General features: G+C 43.8%; 1 protein-coding gene and 1 pseudogene across 1 annotated transcript in view; one reads left to right on the forward strand and one right to left on the reverse strand.

Annotated features, from left to right (window-relative positions):
- The window catches only part of CENPU (centromere protein U), a 37,914-nt gene that overhangs the window by 3,216 nt on the left and 8,364 nt on the right, over positions 1 to 26,334 (reverse strand). Inside the window, exons 4-11 of the mRNA XM_041751301.1 lie at positions 23,932 to 24,037; positions 16,994 to 17,054; positions 16,243 to 16,479; positions 8,972 to 9,038; positions 7,806 to 7,914; positions 2,281 to 2,359; positions 2,006 to 2,053; positions 887 to 948 (exon numbers count right to left, since the gene is read on the reverse strand). Coding sequence (XP_041607235.1) covers positions 887 to 948; positions 2,006 to 2,053; positions 2,281 to 2,359; positions 7,806 to 7,914; positions 8,972 to 9,038; positions 16,243 to 16,479; positions 16,994 to 17,054; positions 23,932 to 24,037 — 769 coding nt within the window. The remainder of the gene's footprint in view (positions 1 to 886; positions 949 to 2,005; positions 2,054 to 2,280; positions 2,360 to 7,805; positions 7,915 to 8,971; positions 9,039 to 16,242; positions 16,480 to 16,993; positions 17,055 to 23,931; positions 24,038 to 26,334) is intronic.
- LOC121488952 lies at positions 13,021 to 13,385 on the forward strand (annotated as a pseudogene).

Below are 26,334 nucleotides of genomic sequence, written 5' to 3' on the forward strand. Positions count from 1 at the left end.
TGCAGAAGCGAGATCCTGACTCCCTGCTTCCTAGGGGCGGGACTGGGGGGTGAGTCCCCCCCCTCCCCCCCAGGCCTGAGGTTTCCCACCTGAAAGTTAAAATCCCAATGCCCCGCATGTTCTTTCTAGGCCTTTTCAAGATGTACTTTTCAACTTTGAGAATTTTATCTAGAAAAGGAATGGAGAGGCTGGTCTTTAAAAAGGTCTGGTTCTTATCATACAGACATTGTAACCCACAGACTGGACTGGAAGCCCATGGGCTGGACCCCCCACCTCACCCCGTCCTACCCTCCTCTGCCCTCTCTCCTTTAAAACTCGGCCCTGTAACTGCAGGCTGTCTTCTCTGACGAGACCACTTTCTCACCCCGTTTTTTTGCAGCTCCTGGAAGCAGACGGCCGAGCCTTATTTCTCCACTGCGTTCCCGCAGCCCTCAGCTCACACGGCAGGTGCCGGCCTCAGGAGGTGACCATGGGGACAGCCTGGGGGGACACCCCGGCTGCTCTCCAAGCCCTGCACGTGGTGAGGGCCTGCGCCAGCACCACACTGACAGCAGCAACCCTGTGAGCGCTACAGGGCGCTCGCTGAACTTGGCATGTGTTTACGCACTTGGTGAGGCTCCCTGTTGGCAGGTGTGCTGGAGGCTGTACCGCCGCTAGCATGGCCCCAAGGTGGCCTGGCCCAGAGCCTCTGCAGGCGGCCACCAGCAGGTGGCGGGAGGTCAGCGCTCAGGGCTCCTTGGCCGACAGCTCGGCTCCCAGCGCCTTCCCCAGGCTGCCAGGGTCAGGGACGCCGGGATGCGGGCCCATGACAGACCCCAGGGGCCAGTGGCCAGGCCGTGGCTAAATCCTTCCCAGCAAGTTCTGGGCGGTTCTGGCATCACCTTACCGAAGCAGTTCATTCTGGAGTTCAAGCAGATGCCGCCTCTTCTTCTCAATGTCGGAAATAACCTAAAGTGACACGAGGATTTGTTAAAATCGCTCCTTAAATCTGTGCACGATGCTTGCTCCCCGGAACCAGGTGTTAGAGATGCGGTGGGAGACAGACTCCCCGCAGCCCCCAGAACTGGGCTCGGAGGGGCAGAGACCCCGCATCACAGCGCACGGGGCTGGGGGGCGATGGGTGCTGTGGGGGGAGGCCGGGGCTGGGACCAGCGGGAACGCAGGCAGCGGGGCCAGGGCTCCACCCCCCGTGAGCTGCCCAGGATGGCCTTGGCCGCTTCTGTAGGTGTGCTGGGAAAACACGAGGAGGACAGTGCCCTGAGCCAGCCCGTATTTATCATCTCAGCCATGGCTTTTAGGGACGACCAGACGTCCCACGGCTGGACATTCAGACTGTTCCCACTTGCTGGTAAGTAACGCAGAGGTGACCAGTAAGGAATAAAACTGAAGGAAAAAGCCTGTAATCACTGAAACGACAATGTGTGCATCGCAAATCCACTGCTATTATAAATGTCAAGGGAGAACGGCTCCTTCACGCGTGGATTCATGCAAGTTTACGGCTTGGAGGTCACCTGGGTCGCCCATAAACTGATGGGTGTTCACTGGCTTGTTTCTCCTCACATATCCTAAGGATATATAAAGCGTTTCCAAAAAAATGGTACAAGATTGAAGTAGCGGAACCAGGACAAGAAATGTCCTTCACCCCACCCCTAACGCCGTAGTCTTCCCATGCCGTCCCTTGACATGGGACAGTTCTTATTCTAGAAGGTTTTACTCTTTGACAGTCATAAAAGCCATAAATATGTTACTTAACAACTATTTATTAGCTAATACCATGGAAGTGGTTATTTGGGGCTTGACAGCCATTTTAGGCTGGGTAGGATCCCCACCCCTCAGCATGCATTCATAGTACACAACCACAAGACCCACCAAATGAAAGCCTGACTGAAAAAAAACAACTCTTCTACAAAGCGAGGGTCCTAAAACCCAGAGGCAGGATGTCACTTAGCTCTGCAGGTGTCAGTGTTGTATGTGACTACGCTTCTTAATCACACCAGTGATTTACCTTCATGTTCTTCCTTTTCAGAGTTTTTGACATCTGGAATTCTTTAAGCTGCCCAAAAGAAAAAAGCATTTTAATTTTGGAAAGAACACACAAATATTTATTTACTCACAATACATCATATTTAGTTTAAAAACAGCCTGTGAAACATGAGTACTCAGTTCTCATGAGTTCTTTACCACGTCACCAGCAAATGCAATTTTTTCGGAAATAACCATAAGCTGTCTCAGGATTAGCAAAACAAATCTAGACCAAGAAATGTATGTCAATGAACTTACCATTTTGATGAGTTCTTCTTTCACATTAGAATGAAACTCTTTGATGGCTTCCTTACAAGTTTCAGATTCTACGTTTTGCCTGTAGCAGGGAGAAAACAAAGCTCAAACGGTACCCTATAAAGGAGGCTGAAAAGTGTGTTTCATTTGCTTAGCACATGAGCAAGCCATGACGTGGCGTGCACCATCTTGAGTGTCTAGGATGGCACGGCTAAAGATAGTTCTCGGGCTTAAAAAACAACACTTAGGGATGCCTGGGTAGCTCAGTGGGTTAAGTGGCTGTGCTGGACTGAGGTCCTGATCCGCGGTCCTGGGGTCGAGCCCCACGTTGATCGTGGAGCCTGCTTCTCCCTCTGTCCTTCTCCCCCCCGCTTGTGCACTCGCTCTTGCGTGCTCTCTCAAATAAGTAAAATATTTTTTAAAAATTCTCAACAGAAGAGAAAGAACAGGAAACATTTCCCCCTAAACCTTCAGGTAGGTGGTCAGCTTCACTTCTCGACACTGGCAACGTCCACACGTGAGGGCAAGCGGTGTGGAAAGCGTTACAGCCGGTCCCTGACCCCCTGTCCTGCCACCCGGTCCAGTGAGCAGCAGGCCTCGGCCCCTCCCTGCCTGCCACCAGCTGGAGGGGTAAGTGAGGAACATCTGGATTAACCAACAAGCAGGGAGAGGCCAGCTGGACCGAAGCAGCCAAAAGTCAATTCTTCAAGCCCTTCCACAGCTGACCCTAACCGACTGGTTTTGGTCCCCGTCATCAGGAAAAGGGAGCCCAGGTCTCCCCGTGTGGCTCTCACGGCCACACACAGACTCACAGTGTGCAGCAGCGGCACCACCTCCCGCGACAGCAGCTAACCCCCTACTCTGCCTCGGCGCCGCAGGATACTAGAAAGGGTCCTTTTAGTTGAAAGTAATAAACATTTTGTATAAGTGACAGGTAATCAGAAAATGGTTTCTTTCTTGGAGGAACCCCACATGCAGGAACAAGTCCCTCGGCAGAAGGGGACCGAGCTCAGCAGAACACTGAGAAGAGGCGGCCTGTACTTTCTAATACAGATGTCTACGTTCTCATCAAAAAAGAGTATTAAAAGGTATTTCTAGTGACACCAGCAGGACAGCAGAATAGGAAGCCCCAGACCAGATTCCCTCCACAGGGAAACCAACTTAACTATATACAGCCCACAAAGCCTTATGAGAATTCCAGAAACCAATTAAGAAGTTGCAGGCAAGTTCGAGGTCAAGAACTGTCCTACTGAAACAGGGAAGAAAAGCAGTTTCACAGCAACTTCAACAGCCCATCTCCCACACAGGCTTGGTTCTTTCGAGAAACTCAGTGCATGGTTTCTCCCTTGGGAAAGAGAACAGAACGTGTCTTCAACATTCTGGCTTTTCAGGGGGCTGCCTGAGGGAGTCCTTTCCATCTTGCCTGATCTGGAATGCTAACAGAACCAGCACACTCGGGGCAGCCCAGGGGGCTCAGCGGTTTAGCACCGCCTTCAGCCCAGGGCATGATCCTGGAGACCCGGGATCGAGTCCGACGTTGGACTCCCTGCATGGAGCCTGCTTCTCCCTCTGCCTGTGTCTCTGCCGCTCCCTCTCTCTGTTTATCACGAATAAATAAATAAAACCTTAAAAAAAAAAACAAAAACAGACTTTGGATGCCTGGCTGCCACGGAGAAGAGAGTTCAGTGGTTTGCTCTAATAACAGAGAACCGGAAACGCTACAGACAGGAGCTCAGGACAAATGGCCCAGGTCATGCCTTCTCCCCTGGGAGGGAAAGAGAAAAGGAGAATGTTATCCAACGTTTGGAATGGTTTCTGTGTCACTCGAAGTAGAGGAATGGTGGGAACTGAAATAGTCTGGATGCCTCTGATGACAGATCAAAAATGAGCTGAGCAGCTTGTTGCCACACCGGAGCCTACAGTGCCGCAGAGAGACACCAGAGGGAGCTCTAATCTCGAGAGATTATAACTCCCAGCAAAAGAAAGCCCAAACCTCCCTAGTTGGGCAACCACATGCACAAGCCCAGAGAACAGACATCCTCAGAAAAGGATTAAAGGACCATCCAGACTGGCAAAGGAGATGGCTGCTTTTAAACTGTACAAAACACAGCAAAAGATAAGGCACTAGAAGAAACAAGAAAACAACCCAGTCAAGAGGGAAATAAACCCCCAGAAACAGGTCCTAAATAAAGAAATGGAGGCCTATGAATTTGCTAACAAAGAACTCAAAAATCATCTTAACTTCAAAATTCAAAGGCAAAACCAGAATCTTGAAAATAGCAAGAGAAAAGCAAGTTGTCACATACAAGGGAACTCCCATAACAAGGTCAGTGCATTTCTCAGCAGAGACATTACAGGACAGGAGGGTGGGAGGACATACACAAAGCACTGAAAGACACAAGCGCCAACCAAGAACACTGTACTTGGTAGACTTATCCTTCAAAAACTGAGAAATATGGGCAGCCCTGGTGGTGCAGCAGTTTAGTGCCACCTGCAGCCCAGGGTGTGGTCCTCGAGACCCGGGGTAGAGTCCCACGTCAGGCTCCCTGTGTGGTGCCTGCTTCTCCCTCTGCCTGGGTCTCTGCCGTTCTCTGTGTGTCTCTCATGAATAAATAAAATCTTTAAAAAAAAAAACAACTGAGAAATACTTTCCCAGATAAACAAAGGCTGGGTTCATCATCACTAGATCTGCTTATAAGAATTACTAAAGGGAGTCCATGTTGAAACAAAAGGACAATAACACAAAGGCATATGAAATTATAAAGGTCTCTGGTAAATACATAGATGATCACTATGCTAAGAGGCAAGATATTGCCATTTCACTAAAATCTCAGAAATCTCTCTTTTCTTCCTTTTGAAGAGATTTATGAATGGGAAAAAGATAACACAGTGGAGACGGTCTTGGGTAGGTGAAAGACCTGTGCCAATTTTAACAGCAAACTGATTTTGGAACATACAGTACCAGAAAAAAAAAGGGGGGGGGACACTGTACAGAAGAATAAAATAGACAATTCCCACAAAGATAATAACAAGTTAGTATGACAGGTTGGCTTCTTTCCCCAAGATTAACTCCAGAAGAACCAAAGAGGGAAATCCGCCCCCACCCCCTGTGGGGAAAGCTGTGAAAATTCCCAAGGTGAGAGAAAGACGTATTTAAAATGGGTGAACTGGTGAGAGGGGAGGTGGCTGTGGCCCAGGACAGGAAAGGGGAGAGGAAAGGAGACGTCAAGGTTGGCCTCTGCTGCTTCCCCAGCGTGCTCCTCACAAGCTGTGCCTCCCTAACAGCTGCAGCCAATCAGACCTCTATCCCTGTGTCTTTAAGAGTAAAACCTGGGCTGTGTTTGTGGGGCCTGGAGACAAAGTGGAGACTGCCTTGGTCTCCTCCGTCTTCCCTGCTAAACCTTCAGGGTTGGAGAATGATAATCTGAGGAGTGCAGCAGCTCTGAATGCTACTTATCTCTGGAGGACAAAGGTTAAATCCTGACCTGACAGGTTACTTTGCAGGATAAGTGACTGAAGCTTCCTACCCTAGGCCTTATCCACCCTTATTACTGGCACTTCTGGGAATGGACAGGAATCAAGGTTTGGGTCTTCCCTCATACCCACTGTCTGTCTGACCAAGCAGCTGACAGACCCAGTGGTAAATAAGCTCATAGGCTGGAGTAACAACACACTGGAGGAATACAACTGCATCAAAGAGAAAAACTGTTAGATCAGAAATTCTCAGAGAAGCAGGTATTTCATAATAGATGAACCAGTATTTTGAAATTAGCCTAATAAATATTCTGAAGAGAACAGTAGGAACATAAAACATAAGACATAAAAGAGAACCAAACAGAAATGTTAGAGAAAAAGTTATATGGCTACATACTGAACTCTACAGTAGGTGGGATAAATGACATAACGGAGATAGCAGAGAAATAAATTAGCAAACTTCTAGTTTCTAGACTGAGGACGTATAGAAAAAACAGAGAACATGGATATAATATTAGCAAGAACAAACATTTTTTTAACTTTGGAATTAAAAAAGAACCACCTTAGACTGGAAAGGTCAGACCCAATATAGTGAAACCAAAGCATATCACAGACAAAATATTCTAAAAGCTTAGAAAGAGCAGATCACTTGTAAACAAGACTTCAACAGACACCAAATTTTCCAAGTCAACACTAGATGCAAAAGACAAAGGAATAGTGACTCAGAAGTATTTAAGGAAGTTATTTAGAACCTAGAATACTATATCCAGCTAAAATGTCATTCAAATTCAGTGTCATGACCATAATAATCCAAAGGATTTAGAATTTTACAGCATAAAGAGCCGCACTCAAAAGGGTTGGAATGAAGCACTTAGATAAGAGATACTACCAGAGGCTGGTGTAAGAAATATGTGAAATAAAGGTGATCAGATAAATACCTTAATAAGGGTTGTTGCTATCTTAAGAGAGAAGAGAAGAAATACTATCTTACCCCAGAAGTAAAAATCTCTAGGGTAGGGGAAAGGGAGAGGTGACCAAGAGTTAAGGGAGTGTGCCAAAGTTCTAATCTTATTAGTGGAGTTACAAATTCTATTTTTTAAAAAAGTTCTAATTAAAAACATCAAAGTAGAACAACAAAAAAAATCTAAAGTAGTAAAAATATATCAACACATTCTTCCACATATATTAATAATTATAATAAATGTAAATGGACTAAGTCAACAAAGATGGACACATTGGATTTAAACTTTATTTTCTTTTTTTTAAGATTCTATTTATTTATTTGAGGAGAGAGCATGCATGCATGCACAATCAGGGGGAGTGGCAAAGGCAGTGGGAGAAGCAACTTCTCACTGAGCAGGACCCTGTAATCATGACCTGAGTCAAGGGCAGATGCTTAACCAAGTGAGCCACCCAGGTGCCCCTAACCTTTACTATTTCTTATAAAAAAATTTTTTAAGGTTAGACAAAGGCTGGAAATAAAAGGAAGGAAAAAGATATAAATTCTAGCAAATGCTAGCAAAAGAAATCTAGTGGCATAATACTAGTATCAGATCAAATAGATTTTAAGACAAAAAAGCATTTTTAGGAATGGATAGGGTACCACAGGATAAAATGTTCAACCTCCAAGACAGAGCAATTTTAAACATGATGTCCTAATAGAATAGTTTCTAAATATATATAGCATTAATTGGTAAAAAGAATCAGGAAAAATAATACTGATTCTACATAGATCCAATAATTAGGTTCTCCATAGATTATGTGCTAGGCCATAAAGAAAGCCCCCAAATTACAAAAAATACCACTAGTCCATCAAATTTGATCATGACATATTTAAGATACAAGCTTAATACAAAAATATAAATTAAAAAGTCACATATTTGGACATTCCAAAACATACTATTATATAATTCACAGGATTAAAGAAAACAATTATAATGGAAATATAAAAATATGTAACTAGATGATGAAAATACATCAAAAGCCTTGGGATGAGCAAAAGTGGTGCTTCAAGGAAAATTCATTGGGTGCATATATCACATCAAGAGACTTACTCATACTCTAGGATGGTTTTCTCAAATGCAGACAAAACAACATCTAATTCTGTGATGTCACTGGCTTTCTTTCCTTTCAGACACCAAATATGTACACAGTCGGAAATATCTAGAATATTAAGATAAGTCAATTTAATATACTGATTATATCTGGGCTCTAGACCCAGGGTTCTGAAAGTCGACAACAAAAACTGTCCCACCAGATTGCCAAAAATACCTACGGTTGAAGAGGTACACGGGAGGGGACAGGACTCACTTCTCCTCATGCCAATGCAGTCTCACAAATCCCGTCTATACTGTCACTAACTGCTGCCTCCTCGGTTCTCCCATTTCTACTGCAAGAGCCTGAAGTACTGCTGACTCAGAACTACCCACCGCACCTTTACTTAACAGTCTGCTGCTACCCAACACTACTGGTAACAGAGCTCCTTGTTAATTGTATTTTCTTTATTTTAATCTACATAGTAGGCCACTTCTAGAACACAAAGATCCCTCAGTGTGCTGATTCAGCCTCAGTAATGTGGATGAAACATGAAACATGCAATAAGACAGGGTTGTAGAATACTTAATGATATGGATACGATCCCATTTTGGATGAGAAGTTTCAGTAAAAGGATTGAAGAGTATATACCAAAAAGCAGGGTGGCTCTTTTTGGGTGACAGGACTGTAGGTGATTTTATCTTCCTTTCTACACTTTCCAAATTTTCTAAACATATAGGACTTATCTTTTAAAAGAAATGAAGCAAAGAGAGAAAATGGTTCATTTTCCTCCCATTTTTCAATAAGCTTTTATTTGTATCAATAAAAATGCAGAACAATGTGGGTGAATCTCAAAAAAGTTATGCCGAATGGAAAAAAAAAAAAAACACCTTTATACGAAAAGGTACAAACTGTGATGTATGAAAAGTATACTGTGTGATTTAAAATTGAGGTGATAAAATCTAGGAGCATAAATATATATTGTAAGAATCTTTCACCTTTGTTGCAGGTTGAAAATTTTTCACAACAGATGTTGGAAAAAATCAGTTACTACAAAGTCACATTTTTTTTTAGCTTTTTAAAATACCACTTTTATATACTTACCATTTACTACTTTAACAACAACAAAACGTTTTTAAAATGAAATCCTTGAGCGCTCAGCAAAGTATAAAACACTATTCTGTACCTGAGTCTACGGCTTTACTTCTTGATTTCTTCCTTTTGCCACAAAATATCTCCTTTTTCTGAGTTTTCTACAAAAAAAAAAAAAAAAAAAAAAAAAGCAGCAAAGATGTTTAAGTCTTCCTTCTCTTAAAACAAGTATTTGACAACAGTATTATCAAACACTCAATTCTAGCTATTACTTTCATTTAGTTCTAAAAGTTATTATGTATACCACTTAAAGTAATATGAAGAGACATTGAAAAAACTAAGCTGCCCCAAAATAAAAAAGTAAATGAACTTATAGTTGGCTTTTAACAATGACTGCCTTGGAGGAAGTTGAATCCTAATTAGTTAAGGTAATAATGTGTGGAATCAGTTTGATCTCTGCTCCAGGCTATGAAGAAGGAACAGCTTCTGAACAAGCTCCCCTGCCACAACCACCCACCAAATGGGGTGGGGAGACACCCTTATTTAGGTCTAAGACACCAGGCATGCAGGGAAACTGAGAAGGGGGAACTCCTAGGAATGCCTGATCCCCTGCCACCCCCACACCAGGGGACGCCTTTGCCAGCAACATGGCCAGCTAAGTCCCAGCAAAGTCCTACTCCTGCTGGGGCAATGGAAACCAGACGACAGCAACAGAAGCACTTGGAACAGGACTGCTTAGAAAAGAGCATCAGGGGCGCCTGGGTGGCTCAGTCAGTGAAGCATCTGCCTTCGACTCAGGTCATGATCGCAGGGTCCTGGGTCCGAGCCCAGCTTGAGGCTCTGTGCTCAGTGGGGAGCCTGCCCTCTCCCCATCCCCCTTGCCCCAGTCCATGCTCTCCCCCCACCCCTCTAATAAATAAACAAAATATTTTAAAAAGAGCATTAGGAGTGTAGGAAGTTCCTGGATCCTACATTCATGCAGAATGAGCGTACATCAACTTCCTAGAAAGTGGCTAGTAGCATGCGATTAAGAATGTAAAGGGTACAGGATCCCTGGGTGGCTCAGGGGTTTAGCCTCTGCCTCTGGCCCGGGGCGTGGTCCTGGAGTCTCTGGATTGATTCCTGCATCGGGCTCCCTGCATGGAGCCTGCTTCTCCCTCTGCCTTTCTCTCTCTCTCTGTGTGTCTCTCATGAATAAATAAATAAAATCTTAAAAAAAAATAAAATAAAAAAGAATGTAAAGGGTAGGGGCACCTAGGTGGCTCAGCAGTTGAGTGTCTGCCTTCGGCTCAGGTCGTAATCCCAGAGTCCTGGAATCGAGTCCCACATCGGGCTCCTGCAGGGAGCCTGCTTCTCCCTCTGCCTATGTCTCTGCCTCTCTCTCTGGGCCTCTCATGAATAAATAAATAAAATCTTAAAAAAAAAAAAAAAGAATGTGAAGGGTACTAGAAGTAGAGAACACAATGGGAGGGGGCAGGGGAGGCAGAGGACCTCAAGCAGACTCTACCCAGCAGAGAGCCCAACAGGGTCTTGATCTCACTATCACTACCCCGAGATCATAGCCTAAGCTGAAATTAAGAGTCAGACACCTAACCAACGGAGCTGCCCAGGCGCCTCCATTCACTGCAGATTTTAAATGGCAGATTGGTCAGTGAAATTGAAAACAAAGCAATAAAAATTTATCCAATCTGCAGATCAGAGAGAAAATGTTTGGGGAAAAAATAAATATCAGAGTCACAAGAGCCTGTGTGACAATATCAAAGATCAAAAATATACATAAGAATTCTCAAAGAGTCAGAATGGCATAGAAAAATTAAATTTAAGAAAAAAACAACTGGAATTGTCCAACTTACAGATCCAAGAAGCTCAGTAAACCCTAAAGCAAGATAAAAACATACTTAAGTATACCATGTTTAAAATGCCAAAAAACAAAGATAAGCCAAAAATCTTGACAATAGCCAGAGAAAAGGGACAGAGTAAATATACATGAGAACAATAAGTCTCACAGCCTTCTCGGAGAAACAACAGAGAACAGAAAACAACAGAAAGACATAATTAAAGAGCTGAGAGGAAAAATATGTCAACCCAGAATTCTACACCCAGTGAATACATCTTAAAAATAGGGGTGAATAAACACACTTTTAGATAAAGAAAATTTGAGAGAATTTGTTGCCAGCAGACCTGCATTAAAAGATACTACAGGATAGTCTTTGGGCTGAAGAAAAAAGGTATCAGCAGGAAATTCAGATCTTTAGGAAGGAGAAAAGACAACGGGAAAAGAAAAATCAAATTAGAAGGGGGGGGGCACCTGGCTGGCTCACTTGGCAAAGCATGAGACTCTTGATCTCAGGCCCCATGTTGGTTGTGGAGCCTACTTAGAATACATTTTTAAAAAATTGAGTGGGTAGGGTGCCTGGGTGGCTCAGTGTTTGAGCGTCTGCCTTTGGCTCAGGTCGTGATCCTGGGGCTCTGGGATCCAGTACCGCACTGGGCTCCCTGCAGGGAGCCTGATTCTCCCTCTGCCTGTGTCCCTGCCTCTCTCTGTGGGACTCTCATGAATAAATAAACAAAATCTTAAGAAAAAAAAAAAAAGAGTGGGTAACAAAAACTATATTTTTCTTAAAAATTTTTTTCAAAGATTTTATTTGAGAGGGAGAGAGAGATCGCAAGTGAGAGCATGAGCAGGGAGGAGAAGGAGAAGCAGCCTCCCCACTGAGCAGGAAGTCCAATGTGGGGCTCGATCCCAGGACCCTGGAATCATGACCTGAGCTGAAGGCAGATGCTTAACCAACTGAGGCACCCAGGTGCCCCTCTTCTCATAAATTCAAGGAAAAATGACAACCTTGTAAGGTTAGGTTTACAATGTATGTAGAAGTAAAACATGCGACAAAAGTAGCACAGAGGGTGATGGACAGATAAACAGAATATATGGTTAAGTAATTAGATTTATGCAGTGGGAAGCAGTTAACTATCAGGAAGTAGCATGTATGAGGTGGTAACATACTGATCTGAGTAGACTCTGCCAACTGAAGGGTACATATTTTTAACCCAGGAGCAACCACCCTTAAAAAACTAAAAGGCATAGCTAAAAAGCCAGTAAAGAAAAGAAAACAGAACACCAAAATATATTCAGTTAATCCAAAATTAGCAACAGAAGGGGAAAGTATGAAGGGCAGGTGGAAAACAATATAGAGGATTGTAGACTTGAACCTAATTTTTTTTTAAAGATTTTATTTATCTTTTGTCAGAGTAAGAGAGAGTACAAGCAGGGGGAGGCACAGAGGAAGAGGGAGAAGGAAACCCCCCACTGAGCAGGGAGCCCAATGCTGGACTCCATCCTAGGACCCCAGGATCACGACCTGAGCCGAAGGCAGACACTTAACGACTGAGCAATGCCCTAACTTGAACCTAATTATACTTAAAATTACATCAAAAGTCAATAGGCTTGTGGAGAGGCAAAGGAGGGGCAAAAGAGATGAACGAAAAACAAGGAGCAATATGGCAGGCTTAACCCTAACCACATCAATAATTACCTCAAAAGTCAGTGAACTTGGGATCCCTGGGTGGCGCAGCGGTTTGGCGCCTGCCTTTGGCCCAGGGCGCGATCCTGGAGACCCGGGATCGAATCCCACATCAGGCTCCCGGTGCATGGAGCCTGCTTCTCCCTCTGCCTGTGTCTCTGCCTCTCTCTCTCTCTCTGTGACTATCATAAATAAATAAAAAATTAAAAAAAAAAAAAAAAAAAGTCAGTGAACTAAACATTCCAATTACAACGCAGAGACCGAGGATAACTATAAGCTACCCTATAAGAGACAGACTTTAAAGACAAAAGCAAGAGCATCATGGATGAAGAACACATCCTTTGTGTACCCTCCTCAGCAAGAACAATTTGGCATCCATCCGCAGATAAAAGTGTCTACAGGAGTTGAGAGATCCGAGAAGTCTCAAAGGCAGTTTGTGGAGACTAGAGAAGGTGACAGCGACTTCGAATGTTGAAGACAGGATCACAAAACTTCAAGGAACATGAAAAAAAGAAATCAAGGAAAACGACACCCCAAAGGTCACCACAATAATAATCAATCCCAAAGCCACGGAGACCTGCAATTTACCTGATAAAGAATTCAAAATAGGCTCCGCAACAAGATGGCGGATGATAAAGAAAGGGAAGGCACAGAGTTAGTTGTAACAGAATTTCACAAAAAAATCAAAGACGCTTTTAAAGTGTTTGACCCTGAGGCGAATAATACAGTGGATGTGAGAGAGAGAGAGATCGGAACAATTATCAGGTCGCTAGCGAAGGAGAGCTGCATGACCTGATTGCAGAGGTGTTAGATCCATCCAAACATGGATTTCTAACTAAGGAAGAATTCATCAAGTATATGACTGAAGAAGGTGAGCCTTTTTCTTAGGAAGAAATGGAAGAAATGTTGTCTGCTGCAATTGACCCAGAATCGAATTCCATTCATTACAAGGCCTATATAGCCATGATGGTGGTAGATGACAGCTAGGTGCCCTGAAGACTTAATTTCTCATTGGAAGGATGACTGTAGAGATAGCCTGTCTTTGTTAATTTTACATCTTATAATTCCTACATATGCTAATTAATACCTGGTGACAACTATTTCAAGATACTTTGTTTTTTAAAGATGAACATAAATTTATTTTGTATGTCTAGCCTTATAGAATGACAAACGACTAGTTATTTTAAAGCCGAGTCTTTAAAACATTTTAGTATTAAAAAAAAAAAAAGAATTCAAAATAGCTGTTTTAAGGAAACTCAATGTGAAAGGAGTTTGTCATAGAAAGATAATTTAACAAAATCAGAAAACAACACATGAGCAACATGGATGAGACTTGAAGGCATTATGTCAAGTAAGCCAGACAGAAAAAGACAAAGTACGATCCCACTTATACGTGGAATCTAAAAAGGCTGAACTCAGACAGTAAATGGTGGTTTCCAGGGGCTAAGGGGGCAGGGAAATGCAGAGGTATTGGTCCAAAGACCCAGTTATGATGAGTAACCTCCGGGAATGGAACGTCCAGCAGAGCGACTAGAGTTAACAGCACTGTATTACATACTTGAAAGCTGCCAAGAGAGTGATCTTAAATGTTCTCACTGCAAAAGAGAAGTGGTAATTATGTGAAGTGATAGGGATATTAATTAATGCTCCTGTGATAATTATTTTGCAATATGGAACTGTATCAAATCAATGCCTAAAACTTACAACAATGTTACATATCAGTTGTATCTCAATAAAGCTGGGGGAAAAAAAAATTAAGACAGAAACAGGTCGTAAGAAAAAGGATGAAAAGAGATGTGCCATGGCAAGGAAGCGTAAGGAAGCTGCAGTGCTTATATTAACATCTGACACCAGGTATTTCAAGACAAAGTATTATAAGAAATTACAAGGGAACATTTCATAGTAATAGAAGCCATTCATCAAGATCATGTAACTTTAAATAAATATGCAATTAAAAACACAGCTTTTGTACTTTAGATAATAGTATTCTACCAAAGTTAATTTCCTGGGTTTTTTTTAATAGTTTAAGATTTCATTTAAGAGAGAGAGAGAGAGAGAGAGAGAGAGAGAACGAGCAGGACAAGGGGCAGAGGGAGCAGCAGACTCCCCACTGAGAAAGGAGCCCAATAAGGGGCTCGATCCCAAGCCCCGGAGGTCAGGACCTGAGCTCAAGGCAGACACTTAACCGACTGAGCCACCCAGGCGCTCCTAATTTCCTGGTTCTAATCACTGTGCTTTGGTAATGTAAAAAGTAGGAATTAGATGAAGGTGGGTAAAGAACATGTGGGAACTTCCTCAACTATTTTTGCAATTCTTCTTTAAGTCTAAAATTAAGGAAAAAAAAAAAAGAACAAAGCTATAAAATTCATGATGCAAAACTCAAACTAAAGAGAATTCACAAAGTTGGGATATTAAAAACCACCCCGGGGCACTCAGGTGGCGCAGTTGGTTAAGGACCTGCCTCCAGCTCAGGTAATGATCCCCGGGTCCTGCGATCTAAGCCCACGTCAGGCTCCCTGCTCAGTGGGGTGGTGGCTTCTCCTGCTCCTCTCTCTCTCCCCTTCCCTCCTGCTGCTCGTGCTCTAATATAAATAAAATCTTTAAAAAAAACCCAAAAGCCTAAACACTCTTGCTTTGTGATCAAGTAGACTATTCCCCCAGCATAAAAAGACCAAAGGGAGACATAGTATCTGAACATGTTATCAGTTAACTGGACCTGAGAGGACATTCCCAGGAAACCTCAAGAGCTGCAAATTCAAGTTCACGTGGGCTGTCCACCAAGACAGACAAAGAAAAGGTAAAATGTGGATAACCTGCTTCTGAGTAGAAAGTAGAGTCCAGGGATCCCTGGGTGGCGCAGCGGTTTGGCGCCTGCCTTTGGCCCAAGGCGCGATCCTGGAGACCCGGGATCGAATCCCACATCGGGCTCCCGGTGCATGGAGCCTGCTTCTCCCTCTGCCTGTGTCTCTGCCTCTCTCTCTCTCTCTCTCTCTCTCTGTGACTATCATAAATAAATAAAAAAAAATTAAAGAAAAAGAAAGTAGAGTCCACATTTGTTGACATGGGCAGAAGGAAACTCTGGGAGAACACGTAAGAGCCTAGTTAGAAAGTCACCTGTGTGTGTATTCACTGCGTAAGGAAGATGGAAAATGGAACATGATGTAGCAGGAACACATTAAACTTAAAGTTTTCTTTGAACATGAGAATGAACTATTCAAAGCATTAAACTAAATGAATAAAATGACGTATTAAGAGCTTGACCAAAAGATCATAAATGCCAAGAATTTAAAGCAGAGCACTTATGACCCAGAACAATCTTATCTTAGCTATTCTTTTCCCTAATGATCAAGAGTTTATTTATTTAATTTTTTTTTAAAGATTTTATTTATTCATTCATTCATAGAGACACACAGAGAGAGGCAGAGACACAGGCAGAGGGAGAAGCAGGCTCCACACAAGGAGCCTGACATGGAACTCGATCCAGGGTCTCTAGGATCACGCCCTGGGCTGCAGGCAGCGCTAAACCGCTGCGCCACCGGGACTGCCCTGATCAAGAGTTTATACTAAGATTTAGCTAGAAAAAAATTCATGAAAGCACTTACAAGTTTTCTGAATTGCAACCGCTCACGAGCAAGAGATGAACTACACTACGCACACTCATGAGTGGAGCGGCAAGCTCCCATTCAGATGGTGTCCTAGAACACGAGCGCCCGGGCTGGCCCCACTGGGGGTGAGCAAAGTGCAGGTGAGGCGCTGAGGAGCCTAGGCCAAGGACAGGGTGGCTCTTTCCAGGTGATGGAATCGCAGGTGATTTCCTCCCAGGGGACAGCAGACCCTCTCTTACCAACTGACTCGGATCTGTCCCTTTTTCAACAACGGACTTGGCGCTCAGGGGTCCTATGTTTTCAGGAGTGACCGACTCGGCTGGTTCCTCTGGAAGTTCTGAAGGCCTACACGGTGCATCTGGAACAGGTTCCTGTTGTCGGGTCCTTATTTTCTCTGCTGGTTTAACTTTCCTTCTTATGACAGCTTCTTCGGTGCTTTCAGATTCATCGCTAATGGGCTTGACTTTTCTTCTTGGCTGTGGCAAGGTTAGCAGCATGATTGGGTCGGAAAATACAAGCGCTTGTTACCACCTCTACTGTAATAGTGGAGAGCCTAGCAGAGTCTGAATTTCTCGTTTCCCACCTTCCAGCTTGAACATAATAGGAAGGGGGCACCGAGATGAGCGGGGTGCGGGGTAACGCAGACCCAAGAGCTCCAGATGTTAAAAACAAACAAACAAAAAAAGAGTTCCAGATAAACACTCCCCTCAGCCCGCTCTGCCTTTGTCGATCACGGTCTAAACAGATGACACGAACGCTATAAAATCGGTCTAAATAGACGACACGAACACTATAAAAATCTCTCGACAAAGAGATTTAAGGACTTAAGATATGAATATATATTTCCCTTTTTATGATAAAACTATCTTCTAAAATGTCATATTCCTTCTCAATGTAAAATATGGTTACAGCGCATTTTCTCTACTTGCATCCATTTGAAATAGGAAAAGAAATATGTTGCACGATAGGAGAGAGAACACTCCTACATACCTTTTTTGCACTCACTTCTATAGACACGTTTTCACCTTCTTCCACTTCGTAAGCACGGGACCTGGACCAAAGAACAAACCATCAGTGTCTTGCTCTTATTTCATTGCTTTCACGGGTCTCGTAGAAGTTGCTCATCCACTATTAAGACAAGCTCGATTTAATGAGGAGATTTCCCACTGGTCCAGGGCGGGCCTGCCTCCTTCCCAGGTTTAGGGGTCATGTCCCACCTTCCTGGGCCCAGGCCACACCAGGTTATTCTTGGCGGGCAAGAAGCCGTCCCATTACTGCACCCCCTTGCGGTCACGCCCGGAACTGCGCCCTCCCCGAGTTACCAGGCCCAGGTATACAGGTACACACGGGCCATCATTTCAACTAAAGGCTCATCTCCAGACACTAGGCCCATCATTAGAAGATATAAAAGGGAAGACTTTCTTTTTTCCTTTGAAAAGGAAAAAACAAAAAAACCTTCCGATGAGAGCTCATTTTTTCATTCAATTCAACATTCACCTAACAGCAACTTCAAAATGCAAAGTACAGTGAATAAAATTAAAAAATGAGGCACCGGGGATTCCTGGGTGGCTCAGCGGTTTAGCGGCTGCCTTCAGCCCAGAGCATGATCCTGAAGTCCCGGGATCAAGTCCTGCATCAGGCTCCCTGCATGGAGCCTGCTTCTCCCTCTGCCTGTGTCTCTGCCTCTCTCTGTGTCTCTCATCAATCAATAAATAAAATCTTTAAAAAAAAAAAAAAAAAGAGGCACCTTCCTTTAGGTTCAGTGTCTAGCAGGAACGCTGAAGAGCGGACAGGGCCTGGCTATTGCTGCCCACCCAGGGCTCCAGGACCCAGCGCACTCTGCTGCGCAGCTGCCCGTGGGTCGGCCCCACCGCACTCTGAGGCCATCTCTGCCCTGTCCCGACCCTTGCACCTTTAACTTTCATGGAAATATCTACTAATAAGCCTCTTCCATTCTAATTCTGCCTCAGTGTACTTATGGGGACTGGCATAGGCTTTCTCCGCCATGCACCCAGATCACAGGGAGCCCATGGAAGGTGGCAGGCATAGTACAGAGAACAGACCAGCAGTTCGGGAAGATCGGCCTGGGGGGGGTGCGGTGCATGGGCCAGTGGGAGAGCGCCATCCGGGAGACAAAGGCCAGCAGGTGGGTACTGCTGCAGCAATCCTGGTGGGAGGAGCAGGGCCTGGGCCATGGCAGGGGTATGGAGAGAAAAACGTGGACTCCCCGGGTCGCCACAGGCCGACAAATCAGACTGGACTGAGAACAGACCAGGAACGCCTCCAGGTGACAGCAGGACCCCTAAGCTAAGGACATCACAGGAGCTTGCTGACACCAGGTGAGACAAAAAAGGATGCAGCTTGGTTTTGCCGAATCCAGGCTGCCCCTGGGCATCTGGGGGCCTAAGGCCAGTCTGCAGGACACAGCGGGCCCCGAAGAAAGGCTGGGCAAGACCACCAGCCTCGGGGGGCAGTGCCATCTGGGTAAGGCCAGGAGAGCAGTACTGGGGGCGGGGGGCGAGGAGAGCTGCAGGACCAGGCACATCAAGAGGCTGAGAGGTGAAGAGCAAAGACCCAGAGTCCCTGGGGAGGAGCTGGGGCCTAGATGCTGGAGCCTCCCTGAGTCCTGGGATCCTCTCTCCCCAGTGCAGCCTCTACACCCACATACAGACCCGAGCTTACCCAAAAACGTCTCGTTTGGGCTTCTCACGCCCTCAAACCCAAGATGGCCAAGAACGTCCACGTGGTTAAATACGATGCACACCCCCCGCACTTCCCTCACTAGCATCGGACCCTCCTGGCCATCCCCCAGCGCACACGCACACGCACTCCCTCTGCTGCACACGGGCCTAGCTTCCTCCCTGCACCCCGAGCTCCCTTTCTCCACTCCTTTGCAAGCTCCTACCCCCTCCTGCACAGGTGGGTCTGCAAGTGGTGCCCCTGCCCCTGCCCCTGTCCAGGCCTTGCTGTTCTCAGGCTACAGCCTTCCTGTGAGCTCTCCCAGTGCCCCCGGCGCCCTACCACCAAGAGCCAAACTTCAGCCTGAACTCCAGTTCAGGCCTCTCCCTTGGGGCTCCTGACCCAAGTACACGACCCTGGACTCTGACATCTCTGTACCACGCTCGCCATCGCCTCACGATGACCAGGGTTACTCAGTCTTCTAGCAACCCCAGCTTGGTCCGAGGCAGGATCACTGAACCTCGCATACAAAGCAGAAAGCCGGGGTAGTCTGACCGCAGCTCCTCCCCAGCCTCCTGGAGCCAACCCATCACTATGCCCACTGATTAACGTCCTATTTCTTAAACTCCTTCGCTTTTCCCTCTCTGTCACAATCACCCTGGTCCTCCTGGCCCTAGGCTACTGAAACAGCCTCCAAACTGGTCTTCTCCAGCCCACCCCTGCCTCTCGCAAATCCATTTTCCACACAGCAGTCAGAGGGATAGTTTTTAAATGCAGACCAGGCCACACCACTCTTGCTTAAAATTCTCTAACTGCGGAGCTTAATGACAAAACTCCTTACCAGGTATAAAAGATAGGGTTAGGTGTGGCTACAGATAGTAGAAAACACACCTCCCAAATGGTTTAAACAAGACACTTTATCTCCCTCTCGATAAAACCTGAGAGATAATTCATGGAAATTTGCACAATCCCACCACGACCAGAGACCCAGATTGCATCCATCTTACTGCTCCACTTTCTCAGGACACCGCCTCATGGTCCACACTGGCTGCTCAAACTTCCACTGTCACACCCCATTCCCACCATAAGGAAGAAGGAAGGAGCAAAGAATCTTGAAATCGATGAAGACACTTAGAGAAGCTGTAGATGCTTCTTTGGCCATGATGTAAAGACACTTTAGCTGCAGGAGAAACCAGGAGGTGCTTTCTTCATTCCGAGACAGCCACGGGCTCAGCTAAAACTGAACACCCTATCACTAAGAAGGGGAACGCCCTGGGGCAGGCAGCTAGCAGTCTCTACCAATCATGACAAAGGATAACCACCTTGCAGTATGCTCCCCTCTTCAGTCTATTTACTGAGTCATCCCACAGACTCCTTCCAGTCCCACAGACTCCCTCTGTCCCTCCCATCGTAGTTCCCCTCTGCCTGCCATTCATCTGCACAGAATGTTCGTTCCTCACTTCACTCCACCAACCTAATTCCCATCACAGCGTCACACCCTTCCCCACAAGGTTCATCAAGGATTCTTCATTAATATCTACAGCTCCATAAGCTTCAGGAGGAAAAGGATTATGTCCATTTTCAATTATTGTACATCCATCCAAAGCCTAACACAGTGCCTGGTATGTAGTTGGTGCTCAACGAATGCTGAGAAATACAAATACTAGAAAGCTACCATTTGAAAGGTTACTGTGTGCCAAACCAGTTTTAGTTTTAAGAACTTAAGATCAATTTATCTTAAAAGAATCATATAATATAGACTATATTATTATTTCACTTTCCAGATGAAGGAATTTGGAAGTGAAAGGTCTTGCCCAAGGTCAAATACTTTAGAAGTGGCATAGCAAGGATCTGAACCAGCACAACACACACCAGGTTGTGGGCCAGTCACCTTAACCATGGCACTACACTTACACTGCAAGAATGAATTCAAACATTCATTGAACACCTACCAGGTGCCAAGTGGTATTCTAGGCAAATGAAGTATCTAAAATAGGCAAACTCATAGAATCGTGTTCTTTTTAAACTATTCCAAAAAAACTGAAATGGAAGGAAAACTTTCGAATTCATTCTTTGAGGCCACCACAACCCTAATATAATACCAGAGCCAGATAAAGACACTACAAAAAAAGAAAACTACAGGCTGATATTGCTGATGAAAATCCTCAACAAAGTACTGCAAACCGAATCCAATAGCACATTAAAAAAAAAAAAAAATCATTCACCACAATCAAGTGGGATTTATGCCTGGGTTCCAAGGGTGATTCAGTATCTGCAAATCAATCAAGGTGATACCTCATGTCAATAAGAGAAAGGAAAAGAACCACGTGATCATTTCAATAGATGCAGAAAAAGCATTTGACAAAGTACAACATCCAGTCATGATAAAAACCCTCAACAAACTGGGTTTAGAGGGAATATAACTCAACATAACAAAGGCCATATATGAAAAACTCACAGCTAACATGGTCCTTAATGGGGAAACACTGAGAGCTTCTGCCCTAAAATCAGAAACAAGAAAAGGATGTCCATTCTCACAGCTTTCATTCAACACAGTACTGGAAGTCCGAGCCACAGCAATCAGACAAGAAGAAACAAAGAAATCCAAATTGGTAAGGAAGAAGTAAAGCTTTCACCATTTGCAGATGACATGATACTATATTTAGAAAACCTTAAAGACTCCACCAAAAAACTGCTAGAACTGATAAATTCAATAAAGTCACAGGATACAAAGTCAAGGTGCAGCAATCTGTTGCATTTCTATATACCAAGAATGAAGCAGCAGAAAGAGAAATTAAGGAATCAATTCCGTTTAGAGTTGCACCAAAAATAACAAGATACCTAGGAATAAACCTAACCAAAAAAGTGGAAGACCTGTGCTCTAAAAACTATAAAACACTGATGAAAGAAATTGAAGATGAATGGAAAAACATTCCAAGCTCATTGATTGGAAGAACACATATTGTTAAAATGTCTATACTACCCAGAGCAATCTACACATTTAATGCAGTCCCAATCAAAATACCAAGAGCAGTTTTCACAGAACTAGAAAAAGCAATCTTAAAATTTGTACGAACCCCAAAGACCTTGAATAGTCAAAGCAATCTCGAAAAAGGAAAGCAAAGCTAGAGACATCACAATTCCGGGCTTCAAGTTCTAGAACAAAGCTGTAGTCATCTAAACAGTATGGTACTGGCACAAAAACGAACACACAGCTCCACAGAACAGAAAACCCAGAAATAAACCCATAATTATATGATCAATTAATCTCTGACAAACCAGGAAAGAATATCCAATGGGAAAAGGATAGTCTCCTCAACAAATGGTGTTGGAAAAACCGGACGGCTAACATGCAAAAGAATGAAACTGGACCAATTTCTAACACCATACACCAAAATGAATTCAAAATGGATGAAAGACCTAAATGTGAGACCTGAAGCCATCAAAATTCTAAAGAACCATAACATGGGAGTAATAATGGGTCAAAATTTACAAAATAAAGCACTGTTTTGGTGTGGGAGTTGTCATGAGGCTGTGACACAGAGAGTAACTTCTTTAACAGTGGCCATAGCAACTTCTTACTAGGTACATCTCCTGCGGCAAGGGAAACAAAAGCAAAAATAAACTATTGGGACTTTATCAAGATGAAAAGCTTCTGCATAGCAAAGGAAACAAATCAACAAAATTAAAAGTCAACCTTTGGAATGGGAGAAGATATTTGCAAATGACATATATGATAAAGGGTTAATATCTAAAACATATAAAGAACTTATGAGGGGTGCCTGGGTGGTTCAGTTGGTTAATTGTCTGCCTTTGGCTTGAGTCATGATCCCAGGGTCCTGGGATCAAGCCCCACATCAAACTCTCTGCTCAGCGGGGAGCCGGCTTCTCCCTCTCCCTCTCCCCTTGCTCATGCTAACAAGTAAAATCTTTAAAAAACATTTATTTCTTAAATTAAAAAAAAAAAAGAACTTATAAAACAACACCCAAAAACCAAATGATCCAATTAAAAAATGGGGAGAAGACTTGAATAGACATTTCAAGTGCATATACATTCAAGTGTATACATGTACACATTTCATGTGTGTACATGAATATACACATATGTGTGTGTGTGTATACACACACACACACACACACACACACACACAACAGAATGTTAGCCATCGAAAGGAATGGAAACTTGCCATTTGCAATGACATGGATGGAGCTAGAGTATTATGCTAAGTGAAGTCAGTTAGAGAAAGACAAATACCATATGATTCTGTTCATATTTGGAATTTAAAAAACAAAGGAGCAAAGAAAAAAAAAAAGAGAGAGAGGCAAACCAAGAAACAGTCCCAAATACACAGAACAAATTGACGGTCACCAGAGAGGAGGGCAGTGCCAGGACAGACGAAGTAGGTGGTGGGATTATGTAGTGCACTTGTGAAGAGAACCCCGTGACTGCAATTAACATAAAAACTTAAAAAACAAAAGCTTCTCCCTCCCTCCCTGTTTTAACTCAAAGCTAAACCACCTTCACAGGCATGTTTTCCAGAATAATCAGTTGTCAATTAAAATTACTACAGGGCTTTTTAGACTAAATTGGACTTTTATAATTGAGGTATAATTGACACATTAGTCTCAAGTGTACAACATAATGCTCTGCTACCTGTATATACTGCAAAATGATCTCCACAAGAAATCTTTAACATCACCAGTCGGAGCTACAAAATTTGTTTTTCTTGTGATGAGAACTGTTAAGATCTACTCTCTTAGCAACTTTCAACACACAACACAGTACAAACTATGGTCATCCTGCTGTAATTACATCGTTAGGACTGTTTTTTTTTTCCTAGAAACTCATACCTATAATTAGTTATTATACATAATGTTAATTTTTGAAAACAAGTTTTTCTGTACAGTTCTCTGGAGGAAAAAAAAACTAAGTTGGCTCCAAAGATCTTTAAAAAGCATTAGTGGGATCCCTGGGTGGCGCAGCGGTTTGGCGCCTGCCTTTGGCCCAGGGCGCGATCCTGGAGACCCGGGATCGAATCCCACGTCAGGCTCCCGGTGCATGGAGCCTGCTTCTCCCTCTGCCTGTGTCTCTGCATGACTTTCTCTTTCTCTCTATGACTATCATAAATTAAAAAAAAAAAAAAAAAAAAAAAAAAAAAAAAAGCTTTAGTTTTATAAGCTTCTATTTAAAGAGCTTCTCAGATATCCAACTGGCCACCAATAAGTGACAGCTTAAAATATAACCATACCTTTTCTTTGCTTCTTTTCCTTGAGGATTCAAAGGGCTGGATGACCCGCAGTGTCTGGAGAATTCTTCTTCATCAGCATAGATAGCAGTGCTGTGTAAAGGAGGATCTATGAAAGATTTTTTTTTTTTTTTAAGTACAACTTTAAAAGCTGGCAGCTTGGGCAGTATTTACATTTGTTCCTTTTCAATGGCAATCTCAGTTTTAATTCCTTTCTTTTTTTTTTGTTTAATGTTTTATTTACTCATGATAGACACAGAAAGAGAGAGAGAGAGAGGCAGAGACATAGGATGAGGGAGAAGCAGGCTCCATGCAGGGAGCCCGACGTGGGATTCGATCCTGGGACTCCAGGATCGCGCCCTGGGCCAAAGGCAGGCACTAAACTGCCAAGCCCACCCAGGGATCCCCTTGGTTTTAATTTCTAACGATTACAGAGGCTACTTACCTCCCAAATGTTTTTGAGCTCACACCTCAACAATGAGAAATTTATACCGTTTCACTAGTAAATACGTGAACATTTAACAGTTATGACCTGTATTACCATACTTATGTACTATATGGAAATTTTTTTAATGAGCTAAAAGAAATCTTAATAGGGAGGCTGACATTCTCTGTCCCCACCTGATGGAGCATCACGGCTCTACTTAAGAGACCACTGCTGGGAAAGGACTCAGGATAAAGAACACTCTTGTACCTGCTCAGGTCAAAAGGGACCTCAGCACCCCAGGGCCAGGGCCAGCTGCCCGCATGCTGGGAGAGCTTAGGGGAGGGAGGGGGCAGCCAGGGAACTGCTGTTCCTGGGGCCAAGCTACCATTTGTTCAGGCTCGAATTTTAGCATGGCGTGTAGATTTAAAACACATGTGTGCAAATAACAGCTGCTTAAGCAATGAACCTATCAATGCCTGATTTTTAAGCTAATGGCTTTGTGGTGCCCTCAACTAGGCAAAGGGATTTATTTACTACTGCAAATAACAAAGAATAAAAGAGAAAGAAACCAATCCTGAACCTCCATGTGTAACCAGTCATCCAAACCAGACTCTCATATACAGAGAGAACCCAATTTTATTTAAGATTTGATCTATTCATTCATGAGAGACAGAGAGCAGCAGGCTCCTCGCAGGGCACCCAAAGTGAGACTTGATCCTTGGACCTGGGATCACACACCCTGAGCTGAAAGCAGACACTCAACCGCTGAGCTACCCAGGCATCCCGAGAACCCAATTTTAATAAGATATATCATCCAATTTAAAAATAGATACAGGGAACCCTGAGTGGCGCAGCGGTTTAGCGCCTGCCTTTGGCCCAGGGCGCGATCCTGGAGATCCGGGATCGAATCCCACATCAGGCTCCCGATGCATGGAGCCTGCTTCTCCCTCTGCCTATGTCTCTGCCTCTCTCTCTCTCTCTCTGTGACTACCATAAATAAATAAAAAATTTTTTTAAAAAATCAAATAAATAAATAAATAAAATAGATACAGGATCTGAATAGATAGCTCCTAAAAGATACATAAATGGCCCATAAGCACACAAAAGGATGTTCGACATCATTAGCCACTGGGGAAATACAATTCAAAACCATAATGAAGTACCATTTCACATTCATTGGGCTGGCTATCATAAAAACAAAAACAAAAACAGGAAAACCAAGTGAGGATATGGAGAAACTGGAACCCATGTGTATTGCTAACGGAAACGTCACACAAATGTTGCAGCCTCTGTGGAAAATGGCATGGCAAGGCCTCAAAAACGTACACATATGATCCAACAACTCTACTTCTGTATATGGACCCCAAAGAAGTGAAAGCAGGGACTCAGATGTTGGTGTGTCCGTGTTTACGGCAGCATTACTCACCATCACCAAAAGGTAGAAGCAGTGTCCATTGACACATAAACAGATATACACAGAGGATGGAATATTATTCACTTTTCAAAAGTAAATTCAGACACTTGCTACAACAAGGATGGACTTTAAAGACATACTGCTAAGTGATAAAAAAAGACACGACTAGAAAAATACTGGAGGGATCCTCTCATATAAGTATCTCACTAGAGTAATTAAGGTTCTAGAAAAAGTTGAGCTGGGGGGTGTGAAGAACAAAGAGCTATTGTCTAATGGGCACAGACTCTCAGTTGGGGGGAAATGGGAAGGTTGTGGATGTGGGTGGTGAGGGCAGCTGCACGACAGCGTGAATGTACTGATACCACAGAACTATACTTTTAAAAATGGTCAAAATGGTTAATTTTATGGTTATGTATATGTTATCACACAAACACAATTGAGAATCCACTTCACACTCATGGCCAGAATCAAAAAGTCAGGTGATTACAAGAGCTGACCAAGCTGCGAGGAAACAGGAACCTCATGCATTGCTGGGTGGGGGGTGGTTCACTCACACTGGCCCCAA

Source organism: Vulpes lagopus, chromosome 4 (genome assembly GCF_018345385.1).
Source record: "Vulpes lagopus strain Blue_001 chromosome 4, ASM1834538v1, whole genome shotgun sequence".
Lineage (NCBI taxonomy): Eukaryota > Metazoa > Chordata > Mammalia > Carnivora > Canidae > Vulpes > Vulpes lagopus.